A 15197-nucleotide genomic window follows, 5' to 3' on the forward strand; every position below is an offset into this window, starting at 1 on the left:
GCTCTGTCACCCAGGCTGGAGTGCAGTGGCGCTATCTTGGCTCACTGCAACCCCTGCCTGCCGGGTTCAAGCAATTCTCCTGCCTCAGCCTCCCGAGTAGCTGGGACTACAGGCATATGCCACCAGATCAGGCTAATTTTTTGTATTTTTAGTGGAGACAGGGTTTCACCATGCTAGCCAAGCTGGTCTCAAACTCCTGACCTTGTGTTCCGCCCGCCCCGGCTTCCAAAAGTGCTGGGATTTACAGGCATGAGCCACAGTGCCTGGCCTCCCTATTTTTATAAATAATAAAAAAGACAACAGACTGGAAGAAACTACCCCATATAGATGAGAGAAATGATAAATATCCAGAATATATCAAGAATTTCAACAGTGACAAAAACCTACAGAAAAAATGAGCAAAATTATCTTTAAGGTGACTAAAAATACATAAATAATCAGTGGCATTCAAATTTTTAAAAACAAGTTTCCATTTTTCACTAATCATGCTTACAAAGATTTTAAAGTTTGGATACTATTCAGCACTGGTAAGAGTGACGGGAAAATCTGTGTACAATCTTACATAGTGTGGTTGTAAATTGGTCTGCCATTTTGGAAGACAGTTTTGCAGGAGCTATTAAAATTTTAAATGTTCATCCCTTATACTTTGGCAATTCATTTTCTCTTTAGCTACCTTAGAGAAGAGTCACTCATGGCACCAGTCAACTCCTTGCCTGTTTTTAGTTGGAGCCAATTTGGGACATTATGTCCAATTTCAATTCAGTGACTTTCACTGCCCTGAGTTTAGAATAATAAAATTGCTGTCCAATAAGCAGACTTAAGAAATAGATTAGAAACAGCAAAATTTTAGTAATGGACATTAATAAAGATAATCACATCCCATTTTTAATTATCATGTCAGCATGAAAACACATCTTTAGTGGAACATTATTTTGTCAAAATAGAAGATTATAAATATATTTTTCTTGTTTTGGTTTCTAGAATTTAAACCAGAATCCAAGGACTCTTTTGCCAAAATTTTACGGGCTGTATTGTATGCAATCAGGAGGCATTAATATCAGGATTGTGGTGATGAACAACGTTTTGCCACGCTCCATGAGAATGCACTTTACATATGACTTGAAAGGCTCAACGTATAAGCGAAGAGCATCCCGTAAAGAGAGAGAGAAATCCAACCCCACGTTTAAGGACTTAGACTTCCTACAAGACATGCACGAAGGGTTGTATTTTGATACAGAAACATACAATGCGCTTATGAAAACACTTCAGAGAGACTGCCGGGTAAGGAAGTTTGATTGTTGTAATTTTCTTTGAACTCTGTGCTCATGTAAACTGTGGCTGCCACTTATTGAAAGCATAGAAATAAGGAATGTCCAAAGTGGCGGACATGTGGAATCCTGTCTTTCCCAATCCTGGTGCCAAGCCATGCTTCCTTGATACTGAAGGAATTGGTAAATGATAAGGGAGTTATCTAGAGTCCTTAACCTACATCTCTGTTGTTTATTTATAATTAATAAGCTAAGTCAGCTTTCTTTGATAAAATGAAACAAGAAAGCCTTGTTTTCTTTTCTTTCTCCACTATGGGGAAGATAGTTTAACTAGAAAGAAATAGAATTTTGGTTTAACGTAGTGTTAAGTAAGAAAAGCCATATAGAAATCTTGGAAGAAGTAAGACTTGAATTTGGGAGACACGTTTAGAGAAAACGTGCTTGGGATTAATAATGGCTCCCTAGAGATCAGCATGGATGCAAAACTATGATGTGAGCAGAACGTTTGCTGAAATTATTTTTTGTGGTCTGAATAAGAGGTGAGCAGGAATGAAGCTTGCCAATTAGGGCAGACACCATTCCCTGCAAACTTAGCTGGAGTGATTGTCCAAAGTGTGGAGGAATTCCCCCAGGCCACTCTGCTTTAAAAGAAAAAAAAAGAAAGAAAAACTAAGGGAAGATTTTTTTCTAACATGGTGAAGAGATAAAAATTGTTTTGGAGAAAAGAAAAATGCAGTGCTAATAGCTTCTGAAGGATAATGATCATGGGAGAAGCGTCCAGCCACTTGGCTAAGTTGGGTAGTGGAGGTGGACAGAAAGCATGATGGCACAGGCTGTGGTTTTCTGCACTTTCCATGGGCCTGGACGGATGACCCATGTTGTTATAGGGGAGGAGGGACACTTCTCTGCTGGACCCGAACTCACATGAAGGTGAGGAAGACAGTCTGACACCCCTTCTAAGGTATAAAGTAGGGAATTTTCACTGAGGAATACAGGGCTACTGTTTCTGTTTTTTTGTTTTGTTTTGTTTTGTTTTTCTTCCTTTCTACTTGTTATAGCTCGCATGATTGTACACAAAAACGTGTCCTTAGAATTGTTTTTCTTTATTGACAGAGTTGTTACTTCTATTGTTTAGCTACCATTTATTGAATGCTTATAGTATACCAGGTTAGTCTAAGATTTTTTAATGCATCATTTCCCTTAATTCCCTCAGCAACTCTTTGAAGTCAGTACTATTCATACTTCCATTTTCATTGCTGAAGAATTGGGTTCTTAAAGAGATTCAGAAACTTATCCAGATTACTTAGCAAGTCAATGACAGAGCCCACATGTGTTTGGGTACAAAGATATGTGCTTCTAACAACTGAAACTTAAAGGTTCACTCTGAGGATTCTTTTTTAATTATCTTTTCAGAACTCAGGGAAGGAACAGTAGGAACCAAGCAAACAAACAAACAAAAAACATCCAGCAGATATTCAGATATCTGAGTGGATTTGAGTGATGCATATTTTTCTATTCAAAAAACGTAAAAACAAAACACACATATTTTAGTAGAAACCTTTTTCCTGTGTTTTTTCTGCCCTTTACAGAATGTGGGTAAAAAGTGACTCTCAATTCCCTAGAGTTTAGTGTCAGCCTCTCCAGTTTTAGGTTTGCTTCCTCTTTTGTGTGCTTCTTGCCCCTTTAGTATGGAAAGCCTTTATCTGCTGCCTTCTAACACCACATGCTTCTCTGCCAGAAAAAAAAAAAAAAAAAAAAAGGCAAATATAAAAGAGCCATTACTCAGGATTTGTCTATTTATTAGCATTTCCTGAGCTCAGGACTGAGACCACGAGGTCAAACCAAACTTTTCATCACGAATGAGACCCTGGAGATTTGCCTTTTATTTTTTATTCTCTGGCAGGTTTATTGTTCTAAGGAACATAAAGGTCAAGTATCTGAGGTATCCTGAGCCTTACTCCCTCTTACTCACTGCGTTTGAAGTTGTGCAAGACACAGATCATGGACATTCTTTAAAATATGTACATCTGCCTTGAGAAAGGCTTCTCTTGGGATGGTATGGGAGTGTGTAAATGCTGAGCTGTAGGGGAACTCAGCTTCCTTCCCTGATCTGTCCTGACCATGACCAAGTCCTCTGGGATCTGGATTCAGCAGCTGTTGCTCTGAGCAGAGCTGCCTCAAGCAAAGCATATTTCTGGAATGGTGAATATTAATATTTAATAGTCAAGGGCCTCTCAGTAAATCGTATGAATGCTGTGAACTGTCCTCCCCCCAAAAGATGCCCATCCTCGTGATGGATCATGAGTCTCTTGGAGCCCATTGTTCCTCCTCTTCCTTCTCCCCTAAGGCTCAGAATCCCCTTCCTAGAGTTACGTCTGTCTCTTCAGGTCATCCTCTGAAGGGCCAACTCACTGGATGACTGCAGTAGGATATGTGGTTGACATTGTCCCAATATTGCCTTTGCTTTGCAGAGCTGAATCTCTGTGCTGGCTGAGGGACTGCAGAGACCCAGAGGGCCTGCAAGGTTGGTCTGAGCTGAGGCCAGCACCTATCAATCAGGAGTCTTTTCTGCTAAAATTCCTGTTAGACAGTATGGCTAAGGCTCTGGAAACAAACCAGTTAGAGGAATGTATTACTGTTTCAGCACCCCAGGCAGAGAAAGGTGAACTAGACCCATATTAGGATATATGCTTCTATTCACTTATCAGCACATATTGCAAACACACTACATGCCAAGCATGAGGTGCATGACCTTTATTTTTTATCAATTGCCATACAGTCTAGTATGTGCAATGATATTATATTGTGAGGATTAGAGTAGGGAACATTGTAGCTTGCTTTTAAAGGATGAGAAGCTTTCTCCGGGTAGGCAAAGCAGTAGAAGCATATTTCTAGGAAAAGAGAATAAGTATGAAACAATGGGTGTGAAATAGCACAACGTGTTCCGGGAGCTATAGTTGTTCGGTTTTGGGGCAGTTGATAGGGAGAGCGTGTGGGGTAGAAGAGGAGAGTGGCCACATAATATGAGAGCCACATATGGTCAGAAGACCCTTTCTGGTGGTGCCAGGGAGCTCTTAAGGGCTTAGCAGTAGCAAATCCAAGAATCCCAGACCTTTGGACCCCAGCTTCTTTGTTGTTCCCAGACAGATTTGTTAAGCCTCTTAACCTATGGCTGACCTCTCCCTGCTTCTTGGCGCCCCTACCTCTCCTTTCATATTTTGGCTTGACATCTCAGACCCCAGGATTCTATTTCCTTTAGCATGAGTGCTGGCCGGAAGGGCCAGCTTGACCAACCTTATTCCCTGCTCCCCGTGGACTGCTTCCCTGACTGCCAATCAGAGCTGCTGTTTCTGAGCTCTGCGTCTGAAAAGACCTGAACAGCCTCGTCCTGCACTGAGTCCCCCTGACACATGCCATCTTCTCCTGGCATCTTTGTGGCAACCCCTGAGTCCCTTTGCCTGGCTTCCCCAAGCCCAGTCCCAGACCCCTGTGTTATTATACCAGCCTGCCCTTTGGGATGGTTCATTCCTGACCAACTCCTCCATGTAGCACATTGCCCACTTGGAACTATTCTGGAAAATCCATCTTCTTTTATGCCTCAACCTTACTGAGCCCAGTTCCCCCACAGGATCAAAGAGCTCTTTCCAAAAGCAAACATCCAGATGTCAGGTTCCACACCCCATCTCCACATTGCTATTGGGGGTTCCACTCCCCATTGGTTGTGTGTGGTGGGGGGGAAATTGATAGGTAAATGATCAGTCCCCTTTCCTGAAGGGTTTCCTGTCCCTTGGTCTGACCCTCTGTATGCCCACTGCCACAGCCATCCTTACCCACAAGTGAATTTGACCCAGGGAAAGAGCGGTGACATCGAGTACTGCAAGGACATCACAGATCACTTGCTATCAAAACCAGAAAGCAGGATTTATTCAACCCATCCCCAATGGCTCCCACGTGACAGACAATCTGAGATGCATGTCCTATTTGGAAACTGCTCTTCCCAGGTACCCCTTCATCTTCCCCCAGGCCTGCACCTCTTCTAGTCTTCTGTGACCCAGGGAACATGACCGTCGTGCAGCCAGATACCCAAATCTGCACCCTGAAGCTACTCTTTCTTCCCTCCTCTCCCTCTTTCTCTGTGTGCAGTAAAATCACCATGTCCCAGTCTGTCTGCCAAAGAACTCATGGATCTGCCCCTCCTCGCTGTAGGCACAGCCACTGCTTTTATTGAGACGCTGGTTATTCATCACCTAGAGTTTTGCTGTAGCCTCTTTGCTGGTTTTTGTTATCACTGCCTTCCATCACGTCCCCACCACTGCTGCCAGACTGATCCTCTGATCAGAAGACTTAACACTCTCTGGCCAAGGTTCCCCACTGCCTTTGGGCTAAAGCCAATGATTCCCAGCTTGCAACATTAAAATCCTTCCTGATCTGGTCCCTGCCACCTTCTCCAGATGCCTTCGTCAGCTTCTGTCTCCCGCCTTCTCTCTCCCCTCTCCTCTGATGCAGATCCCCACTCTCCAGCTCTTCTGATCTACTGGCCATATTCTCTAAAGGTTTTGGTCTTTTTATCCATGCCTCACTCTGCTGGACCATTCTTCCCTTATTCTACACCTGTCCCTCACCTACCCATCTCAGGACTACTCAGGGATCAGTTCCTCCAAGACCATGCTGTTGTGGTTCCCCATGCATCCTGGGCTTACTTCTTTCGTGGGACTTCATACACTGTTATCTTTTCACATGTAAATCCTGGAGCCTGAGGAGCAAGGCTTAATCTATCTTTATATCTACATGCCTGGTTCTTAGCAGACACTTAGTAAGTGTTTATTGGAATATGTATTTGAACAAAGGAATAATCAGCTGTCTAATGATTTTTAAAAAGAAAGAAAGGTTTAGGTGCACTTCCAAGAAACCTGTCTGGTGATTTTTGTGTATGTAGCTATTTTTTAAGTTCTGCCTGTTTTGAAGGAAGTATCCAGTTTCACTGCAATGCCTGCCAAAAATGGCGCTGAGAATTTAATAAAGTAGATTATCTCCGTTTTGAATCACTTCAGACTATTTGAAAAGTTGTACTGGTTGTCCTCCTATCAAGAGTCATTTGTGTAACAAAAGTACATTTATATTGCAGAGAGTTTTCCCATGGAAGCAATGTTGTAAATGGTCATTAGACTTTTTCTCTTTCCAACTTTTATTTTAAGTTCAGGAGTACATGAGCAGATTTGTTACATGGGTAAATTGTCATAAGGATTTGGTGTACAGATTATTTCATCACCTGGGTAATAAGCATAGTGCCTGATAGGTAAATTTTCCATCTTCCTACCCTCCTCCTCCCCGCCTCCACCCTCAGGTAGGCCCCCGCGTGTGTCCTTCGCTACTTTATGTCCATATGTACTCAATGTGTAGCTCCCATTTGGAAGTAAGAGCATGCATTATTTGGTTTTCTATTACTGTGCTAATTCACACAAGGTCAGGAGATCGAGACCACGGTGAAACCCCATCTCTACTAAAAAAAAAAAAATACAAAAAATTAGCTGGGCGCGGTGGCGGGCGCCTGTAGTCCCAGCTACTCTGGAGGCTGAGGCAGGAGAATGGCGTGAGCCCGGGAGGCGGAGCTTGCAGTGAGCTGAGATCGCGCCACTGCACTCCAGCCTGGGCGACAGAGCGAGACTCCGTCTCAAAAAAAAAAAAAAAAAAAAAAAGAATAATGGCCTTCAGCTCCATCCATGTTGCTGCAAAGTACATGATTACATTCTTTTTATGGCTACATAGTATTCTGTGTTGCATATGTACCGTATTTTCATTATCCAGTTCACTGTTGATGGGCATCTGGGTTGATTCTGTCTTTGCTATTGTGAATATGGACTTTATTTTATTAGCACTGACCCTTGTCTTCTTTAGGTGTGCGTACTGTCTCTCCAGCGAGACTTTAAATGTCTCCAAGGGCAAAGCTCATTCTTTACACCTCTCTGCAGCTGCAACACCTGGCTTATTCTATACACTCAGTACATGTTTCAAGATTGTAATTGAAAATTCGTGTATTAATTTTTAAAAGAACAATTAGGATCTATTTTTGTATTCATTGTAATTTACCGTGATTATTTTTTCTCTGACATAAGTTATCTATGTAAAATCTAGAATCCCATATCGTTTAATTAATTTGATAAATTATTATATCCTGAAATATTTATTAATAACTCCGGGAAATGACTTTGAGACAAAGTATATTAGTGAGAACTTGTGTTTACAACCCAAATATTTTTACTCTTTCAAGTGAGAGTCATTTCAGAGACAGTCTTGATAATTAATGACCTAATTGACTTATTTTACATTTATTATCTTTTTTGTTGAGCTGCAAGTTATTAATTTTTAAAGAGTGTGGAACCAATTTTCCTTTTTCACACCAATGACTGTAACCATAAATATTAATAGGTTCTCAGAATTTAATGAAACCAGTCTTAAGAATACTGAAGCTTTCTGATATGCAAAGAGGGATCTTTCTATGTAAGGCAAGCTCTAAATTTATGGATCCGATTCTTATATCAGCTATGGGCATGTTTGCATGGGTTACAAAATGGGTTATTTTATATAATACTTAATTTAACATTATGGCTATTGCTTACCATTCAGCTATAAGTTTGCTAGGAGTAAACTTTTTATTTTCTTTTTTTGATATTGCTTGCCTTCTCAGTTATCACTGGGGAAGAAAAAATGCTTTAGACCTAATAGAAAGGAGATGTACATATCCTGAAGGTAGAAATACTTCAATTTAAACTATCCTCTAATCAATAAGGAATTCGATTTTGTTTTTAGACTTCAATCAAAACATGAAAAGGGCGCAGGGACATCATTGACTCCACATTCCTAAATTACTTGTTTTGTTTTTGTTTTTTGTTTTTTGAGGTGAAGTCTCACTCTGCTGCCCAGGCTAGAGTGCAGTGGCATAATCTCAGCTCACTGCAACCTCCACCTCCCAGGCTCAAGCGATTCTCCTGCCTCAGCTTTCCAAGTAGCTGGGACTACAGGCATGTACCACCATACCCAGCTAATTTTTATATTTTTAGTAGAGATAAAGTTTCACCTTGTTGGCCAGGCTGGTCTCGAACTCCTGATCTTAAGTGATCTTCCCGCCTCAGCCTTCTAAAGCGCTAAGATTACAGGTGTGAGCCACCATGCCCAGCCAAATCCACTGTGTTTCAAAGTGTGTTTTACAAATGCTGTAAACCCATGAGATATTTGATTTGCTCCAGTGTCTTAAAATTATGAGTTTTTTCTATCTATAATAGTTTGATATCACAGCAGTATAAGCATAAGGCAAAGTTAAAGTTGGTGAACAAATAAAACCAACTCATAGAATCAAAGATTATTTGAGCTGGAAGGAATCCTAAGATTTCCCAGGAAACAGTAAAAGAATGCCTTCTACTCTCTGGTCTGAGAAAAAATGATTTTGGACTTACCTAGCCAAGCCAGGTTTTATTGTGAGAACAGAAATAATGACATCATCATATCATATGTGCAAGGGCTTTATAAATTTTTCTACCTGTAAATTTTTTTGCTTCGTATTTTGAGATAATAGATTCATATGCTATTGGAAGCAATAACACAGAGAGATATCATATACCCTTCACCCAGTTTCCCCCAGTGGTAATATCTTGCACAATCTTACACAACCTTAGTGCAGTATCACAATGAGGAAATTGACTTTGGTACAACCTACTGATGTTTTTCAGCTTTTTTCAGATTTCACAAGTTTTACGTGCACCTGTGTGGTGGGGGAGGTTCTGTGCAATTTTAGACATACATAGATTTATATAACCACCACCATGGTCAAGTACAGAACAGTTCTTTCTCAAAGATGCTAATGGTACCCTTTTATAGCCACAGCTACCTCCTTCCCTGACGACTCCTTCCTAATCCTGTGCAATCACCAATCTGTTTTCCATCTCTATAATTTTGCCATTTCGAGAATGCTGTATAAATGGAATTGTACAGTATATAACCGCTGAGATTGGCTTTTTTTTTAACTCAGTATAATGCCATTGATATTCATCCAAGTTATTGCCTGTATCAGTAATGTGCTCCTTTTGATTGCTGAGTGATATTTCTTGGTATGGATGTATCACAGTTTAACATTCACCCACTGACGAACATGTGAGTTTTTTCTAGTTTTTGAGTGTTACAAATAAAGCTGCTGTGAACATTTGTATACTGGCTTTTGCGTGAGCATAAGTTTTCATTTCTCTGGGATAAATGCCTAAATTCAGTTTCTATATCATATGGTAAGTGCATGTTGAATTTTTTAAGAAACTGCCATACTCTTTTCCAGAGTGGTTGCACCATTTTACATTTCCACCAGCAGTGGATGAATGATCCGTTTTTCTCCTTATCCTCGCTAGCATCTGCTGTTGTCACTATTTTTTATTTTAGCCACTCTGATAAGTGTGTATTTAAGTCTCTTGCTAAAAAATTACTTGAATATATGCCCCAGAAAAGCAAAAGATAAATCTAATAAAGCAGTTTGGGGATATAGAAAAGAGCGGTGAAAAGACAGCAGAAAAACTCAATGTTAAGTTTAATGCCTGGTAATATGCCCATGAGACTATGCAACTGACAAGATTCTTAAGAAAAGGCCTGTGATACAGGAGTTTAACATGTGTGTTTCTAATAATAAGCACTCCTGTGAGACTTCATCTAAATCTATTCTACAGCCATTGGTATTGCTTCATTATATTGTAATTACTTGATTACATGTTTAACGTTTGCTACTAAAAATCTGCTCTGTGGGAACTGTGGAACCTCATTTTCCCAGTCTTAGCTCACTCGAGAGTTCTTACACAGCGTTTCTCTTGGTGTCAGTCTTCTGATGAAGCCTAGGAAGTAGCAACAGCAAACTTTCTTGGAATAGTGAATCTTACCTAGTCAATGAATGTAATAAAAGCAGGTTTTAGTAATAACCTACACATGGTTCATCTTGAAAGAACCAAAGTAAATCATGTCAACATTGTGAATTTGTGGATAATTGTTTGGAGTACATTTGTATTGCTCATTTGGCCAAGGTCTGTTAAAGGCCAGTAAATTACTAAATTGCAACTGTGTTAACCTCTTCATCCCTCAGTTTTTATTTAGATGGCGACTGGTGTCCCCATTTAAGACCATCCATACACCACAACTGTTCAGTAGTCTTGGGAGGGGGCTGGTGCCACTTGCTGCAGCTTAGTTCTACTGAAGGTGGGGAATGGAAATGAGCTGCTGGCAGTAACAGAAGGAACACAATAATCTGTGCAAGATAGTGTCAAGGTAGCTACAAAAATCAAAATACTCTATGTTGTTCATGCCTGACTTTCTATTAAGTAAGACAATTCCCAGATTTTACAGAATATGCTCTTCTGGGTTTTGGTGGAGATAGGGTTCCATCTTGGATATAACCTATAGTATACCAAAGTAGCTTAACATGTAAAACAAATCATATGTAATATGTAATCATCAAATATGTATATACAATACAATACGTAATACTTTATTTCTTGGACAATAAGGATGCATTTCCAAGGCTTACTTTATTTGTAGGTTGGTTCAGGTAACATTTATTTAGACTTACTTTGAACCAGACAATCTGTTACATATAGGTTCTCTCATTCATCTTCACAAAGCCCTGTGAAGTGAGTGGTGTGATTCCCTTTTGACAGATAAAGAAGTGAATCCTCAGGAGAGGTTCAGCTTCTACAGGTCCACAGAGCTCACAGTGCTGCATCCAGAACTTACACCCAGGTCTCTCTGACTCCAAACCCATGTTCTTTCATCATTACACTCTCCTTAAGGAGCTTATGTGTAATGGTGGTAAGGCCACTGAAATGAAAACATTAAGTAATAACATGGACAGATATAGGCAGCATGGGCTAGAAGTGCTCAATGACTGGTCCCCTAACTCTGACAAGGAGTTATAGGGGCAGATGCCGTAGGAGTCAGAAAGGGGCTCAATCCTAGTGGAGAGCTTGGTTTGGACAGAACAATGAGTTCATGAAATCTTGCAGCCTATTTCAAGGAAGGAGGAACAGAGGAACACAGTGCCAAGTGACTAAGGAACACAAAGTAAAATAAATAATCCAAACATTTAATTTTAAAAATGTAATCAAAAGCATAATCAAGCCCATTGACATTTGCCAACTGTTACCAACGTGCATGCACACGAAATCCTATTAAGTCAAAAGCGAGGCTTCCTTCTGAGCAATGTGATGGTTACAGGCGGGTTGATTGTTTCTGAAATCTTGCAAGGGAGGAGATTAGGGACTCGATGTGTGACGTTGAATCCTGTGTGAGCAGCTTTTGAGAATTCTGATTCACTACACAAACGGAAGGATTATCAAGTCAGTAGTTTGCTTTTTTTTTTTTTTTAACTCTCACTTCAAACCAAAGTAGTATCGAAATCTCTACAGAAAGAATGAAAATGGGAGACTGAAAGTAATTTCCTCGGCTCTAAGAAGTAAACTCCTTTTCCTTTCTTCCTAAAAAGAGATATTACCTAAAGATTGGAGAGTTGAAGCATTTCCTGAGTTTGTTGTTATATGTCTAGCGAGTTTTCATTTTACGTAATTGTCCCACAGAACTTTATATATGCAATAATTCAAGTTAAGGAAAGCTAAAATCTTTGGGCTTATAAAATAGAACAATGCTATATCTACTACTTAGAGTTTCTGGCTTTTTTGTAAAAATAACCTACTGGTCTCTGATTAGACGACCCTAAGTGTAGGAGTAAGGTTGATATAGGCCCCAAATGGAAAGACCACAAAGTATCTGGGGGAGGGAGCAAAGGGAAGGAAATGCCCCCATGGACCCCTCTCCTCCCTGTGGAGAATCCTGGGAGTGCAGAGAGAACAGCTATGGCAGGAAGGGGATGTGGCCACACGGGGCCTGATGATAGCAGCTCTGGCTTTGAAGATGTCTCTGGAAAGGCTTTGAGGTTGGCTGCTGTGGATCTGGTTGTGGATTCTAACGTAAGCCAGTCATACAGATTGTGATGCAAAACAGAGCAGGGTTGCCAACAGCCAATCCAAAGATGTAGGGGCGGCAAACCCTGGTGATTTACAAAATGCAGTTGAGGCTCCTTACCTTGGGAGGAACTTCTGGAAGCTGGTGAAGGACTGAGTTACAGAGATTTAAGGCATATTTGAGAGCTTCCAAGGTCTAGGAAAATATTACAAAGTTTAAAAAATGGTTCAGAAATGTGCCTTGTAATACATTACCCAGTGCATTGTGTACCTTTCAAACATGACCTTGTCTTTCTCCCAGAAGCTTTCAACTTAGGTTTAAAGAGTAAAGAGTAAAATCAGTTTGATTTTATAGGGCTTAATTGTATTCATTCAACATCCAGCGCACATTTATGGAGTGCCCACAGTGCTGTAGGACCAGGGCCTGCATGTTATTTTGTGAAAAGTAAAGTACTTCTTTGGACATCCAGCGGTTCTGAACCTTTCAGAAAAGATCACCCCATACTGGCTTCTGAGATGTTTGGGGCCACGTATATGGCTCTTCATCCCTGTCAGTATCAGTCCACACTCTTTACATGCCCTTCTACCCTGCAACTGAGTGTCCCTTTGATATCACCAGTGTTTTTCCTTCAAAAACATTTTTAAATTTAGTGTTTTTTAAATTTTGAGACAGAGTCTCATTCTGTTGCCCAGGCTGGAACGTGGTGGCATGATCATGGCTCACTTGCAACCATCTCTCCTGGGCTCAAGCAATCCTCCCACCTTAGCCTCACAAGTAGTTGGGACTACAAGCACATGTCACCATGCTCAGCTAATTTTTGTATGTTTTGTAGGGAAGGGGTTTCACCATGTTGCCTAGTTTGGTCTGGAACTCCCGGGCTCAAGCAATTTACCTGCCTTGGCCTGCCAAAGTGCTGGGATTACAGGTGTGAGCCACTGCCCTCGGCCAAATTTAGTATTTTGATCGAGCAAGTATAACTATTCTCTCCTCATTTTTGTCCCTTCAAATACTGTACTTCTAAGTGACAAGGTAGAAAATGTTCATGGAGGGGGGGGATATCTCCCTCCATAAGAATGAAATGGCCAAGGCCAATCTGTCATGAATTGATATATGACATGCAACTTTTTATAAAAAGTATACATCTGCGAACCTTTTATAAAAAGGATATATCTGCGAATGTATACATCAGAAATATCTTTTAAATAAAAGGGATGTGTACTTCACTGGACAGATCAGTTGTCCATAGCTACTAAGGCTGCAGAGAAGTTAAAACTGAACGTTTATTTAAAATATCTCCATCCAGCCTTAATGCGAGCCTGGCTGACTGGAATTATTCTACATCTCGTTAACTTCCTCTCTTCATTTCTGCACACAAAGACCTCATTTGTAAACTTTGCCCATATTCAGTCAGCTCCAGATGTTCCAAAGACAAACCATTATAATGACCAACTCAGTGTTTGCTGCATTTTCATAAGCACCTGGTGATCTCTCTTCAAATGATGACGGGAGTTCTTTAGAAGCAGAGATTCTCCATCCTCTGATAGTCCTCCTTCTGAATTGGCTATCCAACTGTTTTTTTTCTAGTTTGTTAGCAATTTCAGAAAGAGGTCAAGAGTCACATTTTCAAAGATCAGAGAAAGCCGTGATTCCAGGTTGCAGATTTACTCTCTGTCCACTCAGATGTGCAGACAAATGTATTTACTTAAGTATCTATCAATACTTTTCCCTACTAGCATCCACTTCCTCAAACTTCAACTTATCAATTAATAATATTGCAGACTCTTCTGGTTTAGACAGTCACATCTCCAGTTAAATACTCTCTTTATTTAAAGTTGAACTCTCTCAGGGTATGTGTGAACTGTCCCTGTTTTATCCTCCATTTTTTAGGTGAGCACCATTGGAAACATAGGGTCCTCGTCCCATGTGGACACACAGAGCTGAGAACATTGCCACAGACCTCCCCATACTTATGCATTCCAGCTCTGCCTTAACTGTCGCCCTCATGCCAAGTGCGGCTTTCAACTGTGTCATGTTGAGCCATTCTTGTACCTTCTTTAGTTTTGATTATGTACATATATTATTATTCAAAAAGTAAAATTAACTCAAGACCCCAAAGGATTTCTTTTTTCTAATGATACCTCTCAGAACCTGGATTTTCCATCACTTCTTTTAAAACTCACTCTGTAGGTATTTGCTGTTCTTAGATATTGTTTCTCAATACCGATGGTGACTTTCCAGGCCTCAGATTTTTCCTGCTTTATGAAAGTGTCAACAATCCTAGAGCATGGATCATCCAAGTTTTCTTTAGCCTTAAACCACCACAGGAATCTCAGTTGATAAATTCTGCCTTATCTTCCTGCCAAATTAATTATGTGTTGTTCAGCAAACAGTTCCGAATTTTCTCTCTGCAGAAGGCTCTGTGCTAAGACCTGTGGGAGGTACAAGAAATGAATAGGATGTAGTCCTTTTTCTAAGAAGCTTAGAGTTTAAACACTAAGTCTAAACCATCGAGGTCTTTTTTATCATGGACAGATTCTTCCATTCTCCTTCTCTTTCTTTGTCCATAAGAGTAACATGAAAGGGGAAGGGTAAGTACTTTTTTCTTTTTACTAAGAAAGGCAGTTTACCAGAGTTGGTGGGCTGTAGCAGACAGTGGTGAGGGTTCCAGAATTTTATTTCACACATGGATGTAGATGTGGGGGCTTGGACCAAGTGTGGCCTCTGAGTCTCACAAGACAGTGCCTGGGCTCTCTGCTGTCATACCAGTTAAGCCACAATGAAGTAAATCATTCATGGTAAAGCCAACAAGAAGATATATCATATAATGAGAAGGACGTGACATTTTAACATAAGATATTAGTTTTAAGCCTGTTTACAAAATGATTTATGAAGACATCTTTATTTGAAGAAATGAAGTGTTTATAAAGAAAACAAACCAAATTCATCCAG

At 40.4% G+C, this 15197-nt stretch overlaps 1 protein-coding gene across 4 annotated transcripts in view; it reads left to right on the plus strand.

The window, feature by feature from the left end:
• Window positions 1-15197, plus strand: part of PIP5K1B (phosphatidylinositol-4-phosphate 5-kinase type 1 beta) — a 306667-nt gene that overhangs the window by 187959 nt on the left and 103511 nt on the right. For all 4 annotated transcript variants that reach the window (XM_023213233.3, XM_023213232.3, XM_023213234.3 and 1 more), the window contains one exon: window positions 982-1281. In XM_023213233.3, the coding sequence (XP_023069001.1) occupies window positions 982-1281 (300 nt within the window). The remainder of the gene's footprint in view (window positions 1-981; window positions 1282-15197) is intronic.

This window comes from Piliocolobus tephrosceles, chromosome 14 (genome assembly GCF_002776525.5).
Source record: "Piliocolobus tephrosceles isolate RC106 chromosome 14, ASM277652v3, whole genome shotgun sequence".
NCBI lineage: Eukaryota > Metazoa > Chordata > Mammalia > Primates > Cercopithecidae > Piliocolobus > Piliocolobus tephrosceles.